The following is a 16,337-nucleotide window of genomic DNA, read 5'->3' on the forward strand; positions in this document are numbered from 1 at the left end:
CGGGTGCGGGGTGGGGGGGGGGGGGTGTTGGGGAAGACCCAGACACCCCATACAGTGAGATACAGTAAGGGAAGATGGGGCCATCCGTCTTCATTTGGAGAGAAGGAGGGGTCAATGCTGGTTCTCTTGTCAAGTGGGCCCCAGGGATAAGCAATGTATTCCGGGTTCTCATAAAGCCTCCGTCTGCACCGATGATGTGGGGATGTATGGAAGCGGCTTTGAGTAATGCAAGATAAGTCTTTGTTTTAAAAAAAAGGGAAAGAGGCAAAGCAGGAAAGTCTGTGACCCCTGAAAAGAGAGTTCATTTTCTAACATACTTTCCCATTTTTTCATGATAGTAGACTCTGGCATTTACGTCAACAATAATGACAGGCTGCGCTTCCACCACTTTTGATAAAACATTCCAAAGGGAATATCCCTTCTCCCGACCACACACTCAGACACCCACTCACACATGGGGTGAAGTTGCACCCACACTGCAGCACAGACCCTTCCACACTCCTCGCAACCATGGAGATTTATGTACACATTACAGTGTGTGAAAGAAGACGAGGGAGGTTATGATGGTGTGCTTGAGCCTGAGGGTAGTCAGTCAACAAAGAGTCCCAGAGATAGCGTACACAAACACAGTCTCCAACACACACATCAACTGTTTATAAAATCTAGCAGCACCTTATGACGGAAATTGTGTGGTGAGGGAGGAAGAAAGAAAGAAAGAAAGAAAGAAAGAAAGAAAGAAAGAAAGAAAACAAAAAAGAAAGCAAAAGAAAAAGAAAAAAAATCTAAAGCAAAAGAATTCAAGATTTGTTTTTCCCTCTACTTCAAATTCAACTTATTACTTAAAAGAAAAGAAGACAGAAACAATGAAGAAAAAAACTAAAAGAAACACAACGAAGGAAGAACTCAAGTAAGAATTTATTAAAAAAACAAAAGAAACAATAAAAGAAAAACCAGAAGGAAAGGATGAAAGATAAAAAGAACAAACACAAGACGAAATAAAGAAAGAAAGAAAGAAGGCAACAGGCGACAAGGTAAAAGAGAAACAAAGTGCAGAGCAACAGACAGCATGACAGAAAGGAAAGAGAGAGAGAACAAATGAAAGGGTGGGGGGAGATTTCCTTTGCGGCAGCATGTGGAGTAACAGTACACCGCTGAATTGAACCAACACCGAGGCTGAGAGGAGAGACTGAGCACGGGGAGGGGGAGAAATCAATAAGGGAGGCCAGAGAGCTGGAGGGAGCTCTAAATGGATTAGACTAAGGGAATGTGTTCGATAGGTTATGGCTTTTGCGTGAGCTAGTCACCGCGGGCCATGCAGAATACTAATCAGTGCTGCAGTCTCTGCTTCAGAGACCTCACTGCATGCTCAGCACAAACGCACAGCGACCTCATCCCCCTCTCTGCTCCAGCTCTGAGATCATAGAAGCATCTGTAGATTTGTACAGCAGATTTGTCTGCAGTATTGTTGTGGAACCCAAAGTTTTCCAGTAACATTCCTGTGATGCTTACATCATAAACTCGTCCAAAGCGATGCGATCAGATAGCCTCGTACCGTTGGGCTGCTTGGAGTAGAAGGGGATCAAGTTCCTTCAAAAGAAAACCAAATGGATGGCGGAGGTTAAATAAGGCCAGTATCTTTCTCTCTGTTTTGGTATTCAACAGCCTGCATGAGCTGCTCTACGTATATGCCACCATAAAATTGCAGCTTACATACTTTGAAATGAACTAGTAGCTAAAGAAAAGGGTGTTTATGGAATAAAAACCTGTTTAATCCACCTTTTAGTACAGATTTCTCAAGTGAGAATAAACAGAGATGCAAACAAATGTGTTTTAGTCAATCAGGCTCTTTAATCAGAGCAAACTCAGCAGAAAAGAACTCACAACACCCACAGGCCACTAAGATTATCGTCTGGTTTGAAGTCGTAGTGGCAAATCCTTTCACTGCTCCTCCACCGCTACCCCCCTTCTTCCTTCTCTTTCTCTCTTTATGTTTAATGTGGCGGTACACCAGTGTACTAAAACATCAAACAGAAGCTATTGCCTTTCATTTCCACAACTGAAACCAAGTCGTGCGTTGTAGTTCTTTTTTGAAAGCAAAGCACCAACAAATGCGTGGTTCAGAGGAGAAACCGAGAGCAAGGGAGAGAAAAAGAGGGAGTGGAAAAAGAGACCATCTGTACTGATTTTTGGGAGCGAGTCAGTAGCTGCGGGCCATCAAGTGGATGTGCTGAACACTTTTTTGTCTCTCTCCAAAAGGACAAACTCTTGACTGCTTCTGCCACAAGGACCCACTGGAAACAATCAGCAAATAAATAAATAAATAAATGACTAGACAAAAACAACTGCTGTGGCCCTGTTGCATTCCATACATTCGTAGTTCCGTAACTCTTTTCCTACAAGTTTCGGCTGGGGCCCCAAATTGTCAATGGGTTTGTGTGTGTGTGTGTGTGTGTGTGTGTGTGTGTGTTTTGTCCCAGCCAGCTGCCCCTTTAATTTTCACTATTACAGCACACTGGAGTTTATATTGCATCTGCAAACACTGCCAATGGGAAAGATGTGTCACATGGATGTAAAGGAAAAATGCAAGGGTTTACAAAAGCGGAGCTCCATATAGAAATCAAAAGTTGAGAATAGCCCACTGGAAACAATCAGCAAATAAATAAATAAATAAATGACTAGACAAAAACAACTGCTGTGGCCCTGTTGCATTCCATACATTCGTAGTTCCGTAACTCTTTTCCTACAAGTTTCGGCTGGGGCCCCAAATTGTCAATGGGTTTGTGTGTGTGTGTGTGTGTGTGTGTGTGTGTGTGTGTTTTGTCCCAGCCAGCTGCCCCTTTAATTTTCACTATTACAGCACACTGGAGTTTATATTGCATCTGCAAACACTGCCAATGGGAAAGATGTGTCACATGGATGTAAAGGAAAAATGCAAGGGTTTACAAAAGCGGAGCTCCATATAGAAATCAAAAGTTGAGAATAGGGATGGTAATTGTAAAGATGTTAATAGCTTCAGTTAATTCCATTAATGATTCATTAGTACTTGTAAAAAGTAAATGTTTCGGGGAGAGAAAAAGAAAAAGAAATACAATTCCATAGTCAAATTGTAAGATAATTTCAATAAAAACACATTTAAATCAGTTCTCACAAAAGATGCATTTTAAAAAAAGTCATTTTTAAAGACACCATCAATACATGGCAATACTGTCCTTTACTATATATTAAACAACCAAAAATGTGGTAACATATTTTATTAATTTTATTACACAAACTGTGCAGTGCTCCATCAGAGTTTTCTCTAGTGCCCTTAATCAGGAAGAAAAATCACATGGTGGTTTCAAGAATAATTCTGGTCTAACTTTCCATGTATGTGGACATCAGAGACAAAGTGAATTATATAGGAGACAGACAGCAAGAAAAAGTGAAAAGTGGAGAAACCACAATCTGTACTTAGTCACCGACAGGGGTGACAACCTCTAGGTCATGTGGCTAGTCCTGACCCTGCCGTATACTCAGCCAGCTGGAAAACTAGGCGCAAACAGCTCTTCTACAGTGCGCACACACACGGCTAATAAAGGCCCAATAGGGAACACAGTGTGTGTGTGTGTATTTGTGTGTTGGGGGTTCTGGCAAGTTGAGAGAGGGAGTTTGATGAATGACCAGCTCTTCTCAAGGAGTTGGCAACCGCTCCACTGACGCAGGCATCCAAATGTCATGAGCAAGCTGGGGGTCCAGGTGCCCCCTGAAATGACCCCCTGGCCTGTCCCCACGTGCCGCAGGCAGCCACCTTGTTTTCAAAGATCTGTTGTGCTCAATTAAACTTCACGTGACACCTTCCGCATCTTTAGCGAGGTCTTGACACCAGGGGCAAAAGCTATGTCCTGCAGTCGTAAAACAAGACTTTTTAACATGCTAGAACAAATGAGAAATAATCCGGCCGACACCAGAAAAGCAGCCAATAAAACACTGCCTACTTCACAAGGGACCAAAATAAACATTGGGGAGTTTGGGGCAGGAAATCACAGCACCTTCAGTTCACACTGTCATTGATACATTGAGCTCTTGTGATTGTGTAACACCTTCTAGTTGTTGAGTAACGCTTGCTGTGCCTGCACAAAGCACGACAATTTGTTTTTGGTGTTCAATAACTGGAAACCATAAGAAAAATTAAAATCTACATATTAAATTTTAATTAATTTTCTTAAATTATTTAGCTTTACAAAAGGACAGCTAGGTGTTTGAAACAAACCAACTGCCAGACCAATGCAAATATTTATTAGAGGCTTGAACCAGCACTTAATTTACACTGGCATTTTTGAGGTTTTGTGTAATGTCATATGTTTAGGATAGTGTAAACACTGAGATAAAGGTTGTGAACATATTCCAGCATGGGATGGAAAATAAATAGCTTGGGTTAAAATGAAAAATGCTCGTTTGATATAAACCAGCTGGTCCCTTTTCAAATCTATTTCTGCCTAGTCACTGTTAGGGTAAAAGCCTGTACAGTATAAAATGCAACAGACTCAAAAACAAAGTTGTTATTCCTAATGCAAGCTATTAGGAATCTTTCCCTTACTAAAAGGAGGGCTGGTAAATGAGAGTTATGATTTGAGTTCTGAAGTGAAAAAAGCATCACTTCACATGAACAGGTTTGATTTACAGGGGCCAATGTGGACAATCACACAAAACAAATTCAAAATATCTTCTCCTCATTACTGTCTCATTTGCTAGCAATGCAAATAATCAAAAGTGAATTCTACTGAACTGTTTTCACAGAGAATAACTGATCTGGATAATGTTAGAATTATTTGACGAGAGAATGGAGCTGAACAGCACTTGTAGAAGCGCAGGCACAATGGCATGGCCAGACTTGGTGAAGTGCAGAGGCAGGACATGGCACGATGCCCACCAACAAGCCTGCCGCCCCTCATTCCTGTCCCCTCAACCACCTTTTCAATGGGTATTCAGCTGGGCATTTACTAAGGTGCTATTACAAACGCAGGCGAGTCAGCCTAAACCCAAGGCAAACTGTGTGATGTCCCTACAGATACCAGGTGCTGTGGCTAGCAGTATAAACACCTTAACATTTTTAACCAGAACACGCAATCAATTACAAATTGTACACAAACAACAGTAGTTGTGAAAATGTAAAACAGTTAATGTAGTAGAACATGGTTTTACCTTACAAACACCTTACTTTCGCTGACATAAAGACATGAAAATCACTGAACACAATTTACTTTTTCAGTTCACAGCCAGGGACCACAACCACAATTTCCTTTGTGATGCGGGTAAAGATTTTACTTTTGTTTTACATTGGGTATTATTATGCTGGATTTTATAAATGTGAATAATGTCAACTGCTATTCCGCTGCCATCAGGAAACTTTCCTCCATGCCCACTGCATTGCGGATGCCAACTAACGAATCAAAGGCATGCAGCAAGCAGACAAAGAGGGTTTGATACCAAATCCTCAGTCGCTGGCACTCTCCCTACCACTCTCCTGGCACAACGCTAACAAAATGGCCGCCCTGGGTGCACTGGCACAATGTGAGAGCATTGTCTAGAGATGGGCGCTGGATACTAGAGGCAAAACATGCCGCAATGCCATGGTTAAGTCCTTAACAGAGACCACAATATTCATTTGCTGACACTCATTTTCTTGATTAGTTTCTTCCATATTCTTCTTTTTTTCAGATTATAAAAAGGTCAGAAATATCTTTAATGAGTAACATTTATAACATCAGTCAGCAGCAGCAAGTGATTATGTTACACAAACGGGTATAATATTATATATATATATATAAAAAAATTTTTTCAATGAGAGTATGACTGCTAGCTGCTAGCGCAATATTTTTATTTTATTTATACATTTTTCGTATTTGCCACATCATTAACAATCAGGTGATTTTATTCGCACTCATTTAAATGACATTTAGTTTTGATATGGTCAAAAGAACAACATGGAGGTAGCATAACGTAACACAACACTCAATACCTCACTCTACATTTAGTAATTTAGCAGATGCTTTTATCAAAAGCGACTTACAAATGAGGACAATAGAAGCAATCAAAACCAACAAAAAAGCAATAATATGACAAATTTGTACAAATAAGTGCTATGACAAGTTTCGGTTAGTCTAAGGCAGTAAATTTTTTTTTTTTTTTTTTTTTTTTTATAAATAAAAGTAGAGGCTATGGTCTATTAAGTGCATGAGAGATTTAGGTTGCCGTGTGAGTGCCAACAGGCGAATGCACGCCATCTTACAAAGACACAAAAGAGATTCTGATGCCAACCATGGTGCCAGTGGCAACCATTATTGTCCCTCCACTCTGCCTTCTGCTTACCCTGGCACTTCAGTTTCACAAAATGGAGGTGCCGTGCCTGACGATAAACCAACTCTTTGTGAAAACATTCAGAGTCACAAAAGCAACATTTTGATATTATTAAAATAACAAAATATGGATAACGTCGAAATTCTTCTGAAACAGAAAACCCCTTAAAGTGGAAATACAAGAAATAGTTTAAGTGGCAGCATTCCTCATTTGTAAATCATTTTGGATAAAAGTGCATGTTAAATGAATAAATGTGAAGGTACATGTAAGTGTGCCGACTTAATTTTCCCTTTACGTTGCTAAAATAAACAAGTACTCAAACAATAGAAGAAAAGCAAGAGAGTTAAATAACTGTGAAAATTACCAGAACAAATCTAGCTGGGAACTTGACAATAAAAACAAACAAGAGAGAAATTTTTAAAAATATATATATATATTTATATTAGAATGTTATTGTGTAATTGTGCCATTTGCAGAAATTCTCCACCTTAGGAAATATAATATTTAGCATATATTTATATAATGAGGGAAATGTATATGTTTATATGAATTATGCTGACATATTTGTCACTTTTATATGCCAACAAATTTGTGAAAGGTAAAGTCTTTTAATACAACCAGTTTAATACTATTTAAATGTACCAAGTTAGATCTTTTTGAAACTTTCTTGCATGTAACACAAGAAATGTATGCCCTTAGTCTTATGTACATAACAACTGGAAATTACATTCATTTTATTTTGTCTCTACACCCTTCGATCTGCTAGTTAAGAGTAGGACCTAAATTCAACAAATGTTATTTCCCAACCTCTCATCAGACTTACCTTGGTCCTGGACGTAGTATGCCAGAAACAAGTCCAGCTCTTTCACCGAGACAGTGATGTGGTGGGGCTGGACGCAGAGTCCTGGGTTGGTGCAGTGTGGGGACTTGACTAAACGCTCCCCATCTGTGCTCTCCAGCGGAATACCTTTAAACAGGATGACCATCACCAGGTCCAGCCGCCACACTTTGTCAGCCTGCCTCAGGCAGTCGATTCGGCGGATCTTGCCCTTCTGATCGGGGTTGGAGAGAACACAGCACGGGTGCTTTTTGCCCGTTACACTGAGCACAAAGTCCTCCCGGTACTCCTGCCGGATGTCCTTGCGCAGCTTGGCCAGGAGACGGGACGCCCATTTCTGTTTGATTTCAGGCTTCTCGCTGAGCAGCTCATCTTTCACGGCCCGTTCCTCATCCTTGGACATCCGCTTTTCGTGCTTCTTGAAGTACTTGCGCTTTCGCGCCTGTAGGTTGAACCAGGTGTAGGCTATGGCACGGACATGAGGGAGCAGTGCCTCGATGAAGGGATGAAACTCATCCTGAGAAGAGAGAGGGAGGGAAAAAGGAGAAAAATTGAGCAGGAGCAGAAGTGACCTTTTGGCATGGGTTCCCGTTTGAATTAGCCAACAGCTCGTGCAGCCAGAAACGAAAGAGGAAAAAAGCGGTTTAGAAATCTTTTCACATAAAAATCATTTATAAGTAGATAAAAGTTATACAAATGACCATTTAATGGTCCAGAAAAAGCATTAAACAGAGTTACAGTTACAAATACCAGTACCAAATATATTTTTCTAACTCTAGCATTCCATTTCCTGCTTTTAAAGAACTTTTAAGCGCTAAAGTTATTTAAAAATGAGATATGAAAGCATCAACATGACACGTTTATCTACCATCTCCACTGCGATTGCAGGCAGCGCTGGCCTGCCTGCAGGTGTCGAAGACACGCTGAAAAAGGATGCCACTGTTTACTGCGTCTGCCCGCGCCGTGCCAGCGTAGAGCAGACAGTTCCAGAATCACCAATCACTCTCTCCCCTTCTCTCTCTCTAACCCCCTTCTCTCACTCACTCGCTCTCCTTCTCCAGCCATGCTCAAAGCACCAGTCCGTGTGTTGGCACAGGAGAGCATGCATCCCCATACTTCCAGATCTCTTATCAAAGCGCCCTGCATTCCTGAAACAGCCCCTACCACAGAGCCCTGCAGAACCTCTTAGAATCCTGGAAAAACGAGTCACTAAATGCCTTAGACAAGGACAGCTGAGGGTACGATCATTCACCACACTCACAAAGACATCAAGACAAATGGAAACATGTCTTTTGTCTAAAATGAGAGTACAAACATACCCAAGGTCAGAAGTATTGGTTAAAGCTTTTAACTAAACATGGGAAAGTGAAAAAAGCGGCAGGGGGAAAAAAATCTATTTTACACCTTCAGCTTTTACTCTTAACTATGAGGAGGTGTTTGCGGTCCTTGGGAATCACTTAATTTGTTAGCATTAATATACCACAATTATTCCAAGGCCCTCCCAAATCAAACCAAGATGGACAATGAAAATGGCATCTTGGCACAAAAAAAGTCACATTCTTCAGGCCTCAGATCCATTTGGGTAAGTGTGGCATTAAAATGCCAAAACCAAAACCAAAGTGCCCTGACTCCTCAAACAAGCGGCACAGCTAATTCACACTTGCCTTATTCAGCGTAAGGCTTTTTGTCTTCATATGCCTCAACTTGTTATATAGCTTTACACTACAAACTGAGCAAACACAGTTGCCAATTTTACAGACCATTGAGTAACATTTGCTCAGTTTTTTTCCACACATTTAATCTCCTCATCATCTCAGCAAGAGAAAATGATTTAATATTACAGAGCAATTTCAATCATGTTTAAAAATATAAAACAGGACAGGATAACTTTTCACACTAAACACCGAAAGACAAATACCGTCCACATTATAATTTTTAATGCAAGAAAAGAATATTATTCTTTTACAGTCAAAATTTCCATAAGCATTGTAAATTCGTATTAAAGGACAAGAAGGTTTAAGAGGTAAAAAGACAATGAGAGCAATGTGTGATAATCTCAACACAATGAAAAAGAGAAGACCACCTTTATGCACACACTCTGCAAACTTCTCTGTAATTTTTCCACCGCCACATTGAAATATGAACAAGGACTGCAGTGAATGGATCTAAGAAGATTTAAACCACATATTGTTCTGTGTGCAGGCGGGCTGCAGCTCTTTGGGAAACCACAACCAGCACACCACTGCCTGTATTTCAGTCACAGTCCCACACACATAGCCCACACTCAACCACTGTATAAATACAAACAAACTACACAACTTTGAAATGTATTTGAAATCTATCACGCGACAATGTGCAATAGTGTGTGTTGCTCAAAAAAATGTAACTCGCTGAAGAGTGTGAGTTTTCACACTATCTGGTGTAGTCCTGGAATGTATAAAAACTCCAATACATTCAAAGTGCTAATTTCCTAACAAATCAGATCAGACATATTATTTAAAGCTAGTTTATTATTATTATAGCTAACTTAATATAATGTGTGTGTGTTTTTTAAATGTCTATATATATGTCTTAATGCCGTTTTAGTCCTTTTAGTACATCAAATTAAACTAAATGAGAACTAAATGTTGCTTTGGCAACTAGTTGAAAAGTAAGGTTAAGGTTTTTTTTATGATGTTATTTTAGTTTTAGTAATATAATAATATAATGTGTGTGTGTGTGTGTGTGTGTGTGTGTGTGTGTGTGTGTGTGTGTGTGTGTGTGTGTGTGTGTGTGTGTGTTTGTTTGTGTGTGTGTGTGTGTGTGTGTGTGTAAAACTGTTGTAAATCTGTAGTTTGTTATGAAAATTCTATTACAACCAAATGCACACTGCAGTGTCCACTCAAGAAAAATATACACAATCAAATAACAATACAGACAATATGCAAAAATTATCTTCATTCAATAGGTTTTGTTCTACTATAAATTTAATGACAAGAAAAAAATTATTTGACTGCAAAGAAGCCATTACTATTTCATTACTATTTTTTGTCATATTGCATTTAAATACATTACTGAGGCCTTGCAAGATCACATATCGATGTATCGACATAACGATGTAACATTAAAATCATAGTAAATGTAATGTGAAATTAAAACATTGCATTTATCTGTTGTCATAGTAGTTGTTATGCAAACTGGTCTCATATCACCATGTTAAGAAATGTCTTGAAGAAAAAAAATCACACGGATTTTAAAAGTGTAACACGAGGTTGTGGGCTGCGCAGGCTCGAGGTCCTCTGTACTCACCATATCTCAGTCAATCACTCTCTGATGCCAAGGAAAATATAAACAGTAAAATTGTGTCAGCCAAAGCCGGCGGACTCTGTCCAACCGCTGAATCAACCTTATCGTTGTTTTAATCTTAATTCACTCTATGAGAGGATCTCCCAGTTCAAACTAAAGCACGTTTTCTTTAGTTGAAGGTAAGGCTAAACAGTGAGCTCTTCAAAGATGAATTCAAATTCACTGTCCTAACCTCGCGTTTGAAATTAACAGTATTGAGATATCTCCCTGTTGTTCACCTCATATAAAGTTGCTTTGTTTAATCAAGTTCATTTCTATAGCTAAATAAATTGAGTAATTTACGGACGACATCACTTTATGTGAGTACTGGTCTGTTCGGAGATTAATAAAGTAAACATAGTCTCGCTCTTAGTCTATGTGCGCATTGTATCACATCACCCAATCTTTACCCTGCATCAAATTGAATGTCCAGTTGGATACTTCAAATAAAACTGCTTTAAATTTAAAATCTACTGCACTCATAAAAAGAGTTCTTCAATGTTTCTTCAAAAAAACATCTTGTCAACAAAAATGTCTCGCTGTGTAAATTGGTTATATGGCTCTGTGAAGTTTAAAAAAAAGGTATTGTACATTAACCTATAGGTTTGTCAGATTAGGGACTGGTTTTGGGTCATTTAAAGTACCAGTACGTCGATGGTCTTCAAGAACTAGAGAGTAAATGTTCTTTACTGGATTTAAAAAGGTTCTTCAAAACGGCTTCTTCGTTCTAATTTGAATCTTTATTTTTAGGAGTGATACTTAAAGGTTGCAGATAGGCTATGTTTCAATGCATCGATTTTCTTAAATGCCTTTTGTAAGACACGACGTCGACGAAGTTGTTGAACTACGATACTTGAAAAGACAAGAGGGAAGTGTACAATAAATGCGCATATAGACTATGCAACTGCAGCAGTTCTTCAATTAATCAAAGCACAGTGAATAATGTGGATTAAAAAAGTATCAGAAATCACCTGCAGAGTGATAATTCAAAAATACATAATATACCTGTGTGAGACAAATCGGCGAATACATCGTAGATCGCGCTGTTATTCAAAGTCCTGAAGGGTATCACAGATGATTGATATTATCGCTTCATTCTTCAGAGCCCGTGCTGCTCGGTGCACGTTTGACTAAGACCTGATATCCTCATTCACAAAAAAAGAGACACACTCTTATCCGGCGCCAGAGAACAACTGGAGATCCCACACTTAGTATTTAACCGAACCTGACCGCTGTTTAAGAGCACAAAAGATTGTAAACGGAGTGAATCTAGACGCATCCACAGCGCTTGAGGTGAAGCCGCCGCGGAGTAAAAAGCTACCGGAATCTGAGAGTTGAGTTTTAAAGAGGAATCTGAAATAATATATCGCACGTGCAATAAGAAAACTTGAAGGCGCCTAATTTCTGATCATGTGTTTGCTTTTCAAACTTGATATAATATGAGCCGGTAACACCCTCTAGTCTGCTGGAGCCTAACAAATCAGTCTGAAGATTTTTTTTCGCCTTTAATTACACAGTCATACTCCTCCTCTTCCAGCAAGCGCATATCCCATATTTCCAGCCCACCTCGACTGCACCTCTGTGACACTGACAAAGATTTAAGCAATTTCCCACTTTTTACAAGTGTCATTATTTTTCGTGGCAAGCACTTCTAGGCAGGCATGTAGAACTATGAAACGCGATCAAGCACAGGGTGCGAGCACAATACAGCATGCAAAGGTTTTTGCTGGTCTCTTCCATTACAAATTAAAACAATGTAGGCCCTTTATATCTGTTCACAATAAAGAAACAACAAATCGATCAAGCTTATTCATTGATCTTATTTTGCGTCCATATAGCCTATTGCTTTAGTTAGCCAATATGCTATACATTTGAATTTGAATTATAAATATGCCTTTGACTTTGATTAGCTACATTTTATACAGGTCACTGTCTTAATAAAAAACAAAATTGCGTATATGATCAAATCATATCAGGGTAAACAAAGAAAGTAATTGCTGACTACTTTGCGACATTGGTTTAAGTTTACTTTCACTATCAGCTATTACAAACCAGTACAAGAGATAGGACATTACTTTTAAAACAGCAAGGCTCTTTTATTACATCATACGCTTGGAAATGCATGGATTATTACAGATGCGAATGCAAGTTTGGGCCTGCAGCGTTCGCAAAAGAAGTCAAAACTGAATAAATGAATTACATCACAAACGCCCACCGTGATTTCAGTGCGATTTAAAAGTACTACCACATAACAACAGTTTCATTTTGGGAGAAAGGAGAAAAGTCTGCGGTAGTACAGGGCCAGTTTGTTTGTGGACAGATAATGATTCCTTTCGCTTTACATCGGCATTGTGTCAAAGTCAAAGCCAAAGCCCACCCCCTCCGTCCAACTCATAAGTCCAAAACGTTCAACAATGACTTGATGAAGAAGACTGAATCAATTACTAAAATGTAACACAATGGACCGCAACAAAAGCGCAACGCAACAAACTCCAAACATGTTAAAGGTAAAACAATGGATCGGTTTGTGGACGTAAACTATTCTGCCGACAAACATCGACGTGTACATAACGCAACGTTTAGATATAAATTATCATTTGTCGAAAGAAAACAGTTGATGCAATGTAAAAAAATAAATAAACACAGTAAGTGCCGTTACGTAAAACAGTGCGAGACAAGCATTTAAATGACAGGAGAACAGTGTGAGTATATATCAACACGACTTGTCCAGGCATTCGCGCTGCTGCTCCGTGCCAGAAGTGCAATGCTATTCTGGGGGAGAGTTTTAGCGAACATAGGATGCATGCCAAGAGGCGCAAACTCGACTTCTGACACAATGATATGACCCATATGGGACGTTTGCCAATGCATGACATAAACAATCCAACATTACTATCATTTTGTCTGCAGTTTTAAAGTGTCTTGTTCATTTCAACTGTGAAACGCAATGCTATTGCCCTTTTGATGTTAGGCTACATACGCGCAACACAGCAACTCGAGAAAAATATTCACAAATGTTAGTAAGACAGTGTTTTCCATCGTAACGTACCATTGCACTGTATTGCATGGAATTGAAGGGGGTTCCTGGAGGCCGGATGAAACTGAAGCCGGTACGCTCACATGTCTCAAGTAAAAAAAAAAAAAGTGCTTTTTATTTTTTTCTCTCTCTCTCTCTCTCTCTCTTTTCGTTTCACGTTGTAGTGCTTACAAAAATGAATACCGGAAGAGAATTCTTGGCAGACAGGCGGCAAAATCAACTCAGCGAGCACCTCTGATATTTTTTTATCTTCCTTCCTCTGCAAGTCAGTCTTTTTGGATAGCTTTTGGTGGTTAAGTTGAACGCGGTCCAGAATAGGCTGAGTTTTTGGAAGTGGGTAGGTCTGCGCCTTCACTTTCTCTGTCTGTCGTCGCTGTTCCTCGCAGGCAGCAGCCAAACGTAGCTGCGCATTTGGAATTACATCCTCGTTTCTGATTGGCTGGCGCACCGGCGGAGCTCCGCTCTGCGTTCCATGCCCTAGGCCCCTCACTTCCGCTCGGCAGGCAGTGTCACTATTTGCATATTAACATTGACCAAGTCCCATCAAACCGAGACCGAGAGAAATTTAGACTAGTGGCTGAAGATAGGTGAAATTCCTGTGTGCATTTTGGCTTTGGGGATTAAGAATTCCTTGTGGACCGGCATGAAAGCAAATAAATGACTACTAAATCAAGTCGTATTATTATTAAAAGAAAAGAAAATGATTTTTTTTATTATTATTTTAATTAAATTGATAATAACGGTTCTCATACTCCCATTCACACTGTTGTTTGTTGGTGTATGTCCAATTTTGATACAGGCAGTGCAGTATATATATATATATATAACTAAAACATTAAGATTTTCTATGATATAGCAAATAAAGACACCACTGTTCGGGAGCACAATGATGGCACTGATCCAGCCCACCAGAAAACCAGAGCAGCACACACACACACACACACACACACACGAGTCCAACAAGAACGAAACGCGCATTTGAGTGTGTTTATCGATGTCATCAAAGCATGCGACAGAAGTATTAAAACGGAGTAAGGATTATACATGTTAACCATAGATTAAAAACAGCAATAATGGCATATAACAGAAAGCACAAACAACACATATGAATTATTAGTTGTTCTGACGAATTTCATGTTTATATATATGCCATAAGACATGCAATTTATGTGTTGATCTTAAACAAAACAATTTTCAGATCCTTGAGTCTTTAATTTAGGTCAGTTGTTTCAAAAATCAATCCAGAAATATCCCTTCTATTAAACACTATGTAGGCTAATGTGACCAATTGTTTAATCGTTCGGTAGGCTAGGACTTTTTTTTAGAATTTCAGCAGAAGAAATTGCATCAAGTTATGGTTATGTAGCTATATAATGTATTTTGTATCTGTCAGGTATACGAACTTTTAAAACTCTTTCACCTACAATGAAGCGTGCCGATCCGAACACCCACATAACACTGTCATGTCGGGACATCCTTGCTCTCCACGATACAAGTCGTCACCTCGGAAAGTTCGTTTTGGTTGTGACTGTACTCGTGCCTCACCAGATGAACCTGCCAAGATAAACGACTTTTACGGAATGAATCGTTTATTCAGGTTTACATCGTCACACTTTTAGCTAAAACACACGGCTTGTTTGAGTATTATCGAGAAGGTGGAGTGTGACACGAAAATGAAGCGAAAGGGCTCCAAATTCTTAGACGTAAACTTTGGCAAGCTCAGTTGTGAGCGGAGGGCAGGAAACCACTATTAACGTATAGAAACACCGATGTCCAGCTGAAGAGCTGAGTTAATTCTGCTCCCTTGTGCCTGACGAGTTTCAAATGAGTTTGGATACGTGTCGCGTGCGCACAGCGAGCCTCGGTACTGCCTCCGTAAGTTCACTTTCATTTCATGAACAGAGGTATTCTATTCTCTTGCATCGAGACATTCAACGCCAAACTTTTCTAGTCATTAATTCTCGTTTTACTCGTTTGCAGCACCGTAGGCTATGTACAGCGAACGGATCAGTGGGTCGCTGTATTAAGATGATATTTCGTTTCAAATGTCTCTAGAAATTATAAAGAGTCTAATTATTTTTAGACCATGATGTAAAGAAGAGCAGGGACTGAACGATTAAAAAGTGTTTTCATGTTAGGTTAGGAAACCTAGTATGTCGCTGTTCAGTAAGCATTCGTCAAGTCCTACAAGTGAATATTACTCTATGCTACATCAGTGTATTTATTGTTTCAAAAATATATTTGCCTTGCAACTTGCAAATTGATTTCTAAAGCTGAGTGGAGTGGCGAAATGTTTTCATTAAATGGAAACCAGTGACCTGCGGCTTTTGAATAAATAGCCTTTACCACTCCTTTTTATGTCTATCCTACCATAAACCAGTTAACCGAGCAGCAAAGGGACAGACCGTCTAAAAAGTGCTTGAAGACTAGTTCATTACCGTCTGATCTATTTTACGTCTCCGTTATACGTTATCATTTTCCCGCAAACGATGTTAAAAAGTTACTATTATTATTATTATTATTATTATTATTATAAGCAACTGATAGGCTACCAGCCCATCATTTCCATTTAAACCTTTCACTCTGAGTCCTAGAAGCTCTTCTTTATCATGTTTTAGTGGGATTTCTACATTTATTATATAATGAATTAATGTAACATTTATTATAGTGCTTTGAATCGTTTGAACCCGAATTGATAATCAATAATTAATAAAGATTGTAGTTAGGCTATTATTTTTATATATAAATGATATATATATATATATATATATATATATATATATATATATATATATATATATA

The 16,337-nt window shown here is 39.1% G+C and overlaps 1 protein-coding gene across 5 annotated transcripts in view; it reads right to left on the reverse strand.

The window, feature by feature from the left end:
• The window catches only part of LOC107583269 (nuclear factor 1 B-type), a 97,436-nt gene that overhangs the window by 67,977 nt on the left and 13,122 nt on the right, over positions 1-16,337 (reverse strand). For 2 of the 5 annotated variants that reach the window (XM_016269431.1, XM_016269435.1), the window contains exon 2: positions 7,160-7,691. In XM_016269431.1, the coding sequence (XP_016124917.1) occupies positions 7,160-7,691 (532 nt within the window). Of the gene's footprint in view, positions 1-7,159; positions 7,692-11,503; positions 12,030-13,547; positions 13,934-16,337 lie in introns of those variants that run through there. The other 3 variants (XM_016269434.1, XM_016269433.1, XM_016269432.1) reach the window with 3 other exon arrangements.

This window comes from Sinocyclocheilus grahami, unplaced genomic scaffold (assembly GCF_001515645.1).
Source record: "Sinocyclocheilus grahami isolate Dianchi unplaced genomic scaffold, SAMN03320097.WGS_v1.1 scaffold52.1, whole genome shotgun sequence".
Classification (NCBI taxonomy): Eukaryota; Metazoa; Chordata; class Actinopteri; order Cypriniformes; family Cyprinidae; genus Sinocyclocheilus; species Sinocyclocheilus grahami.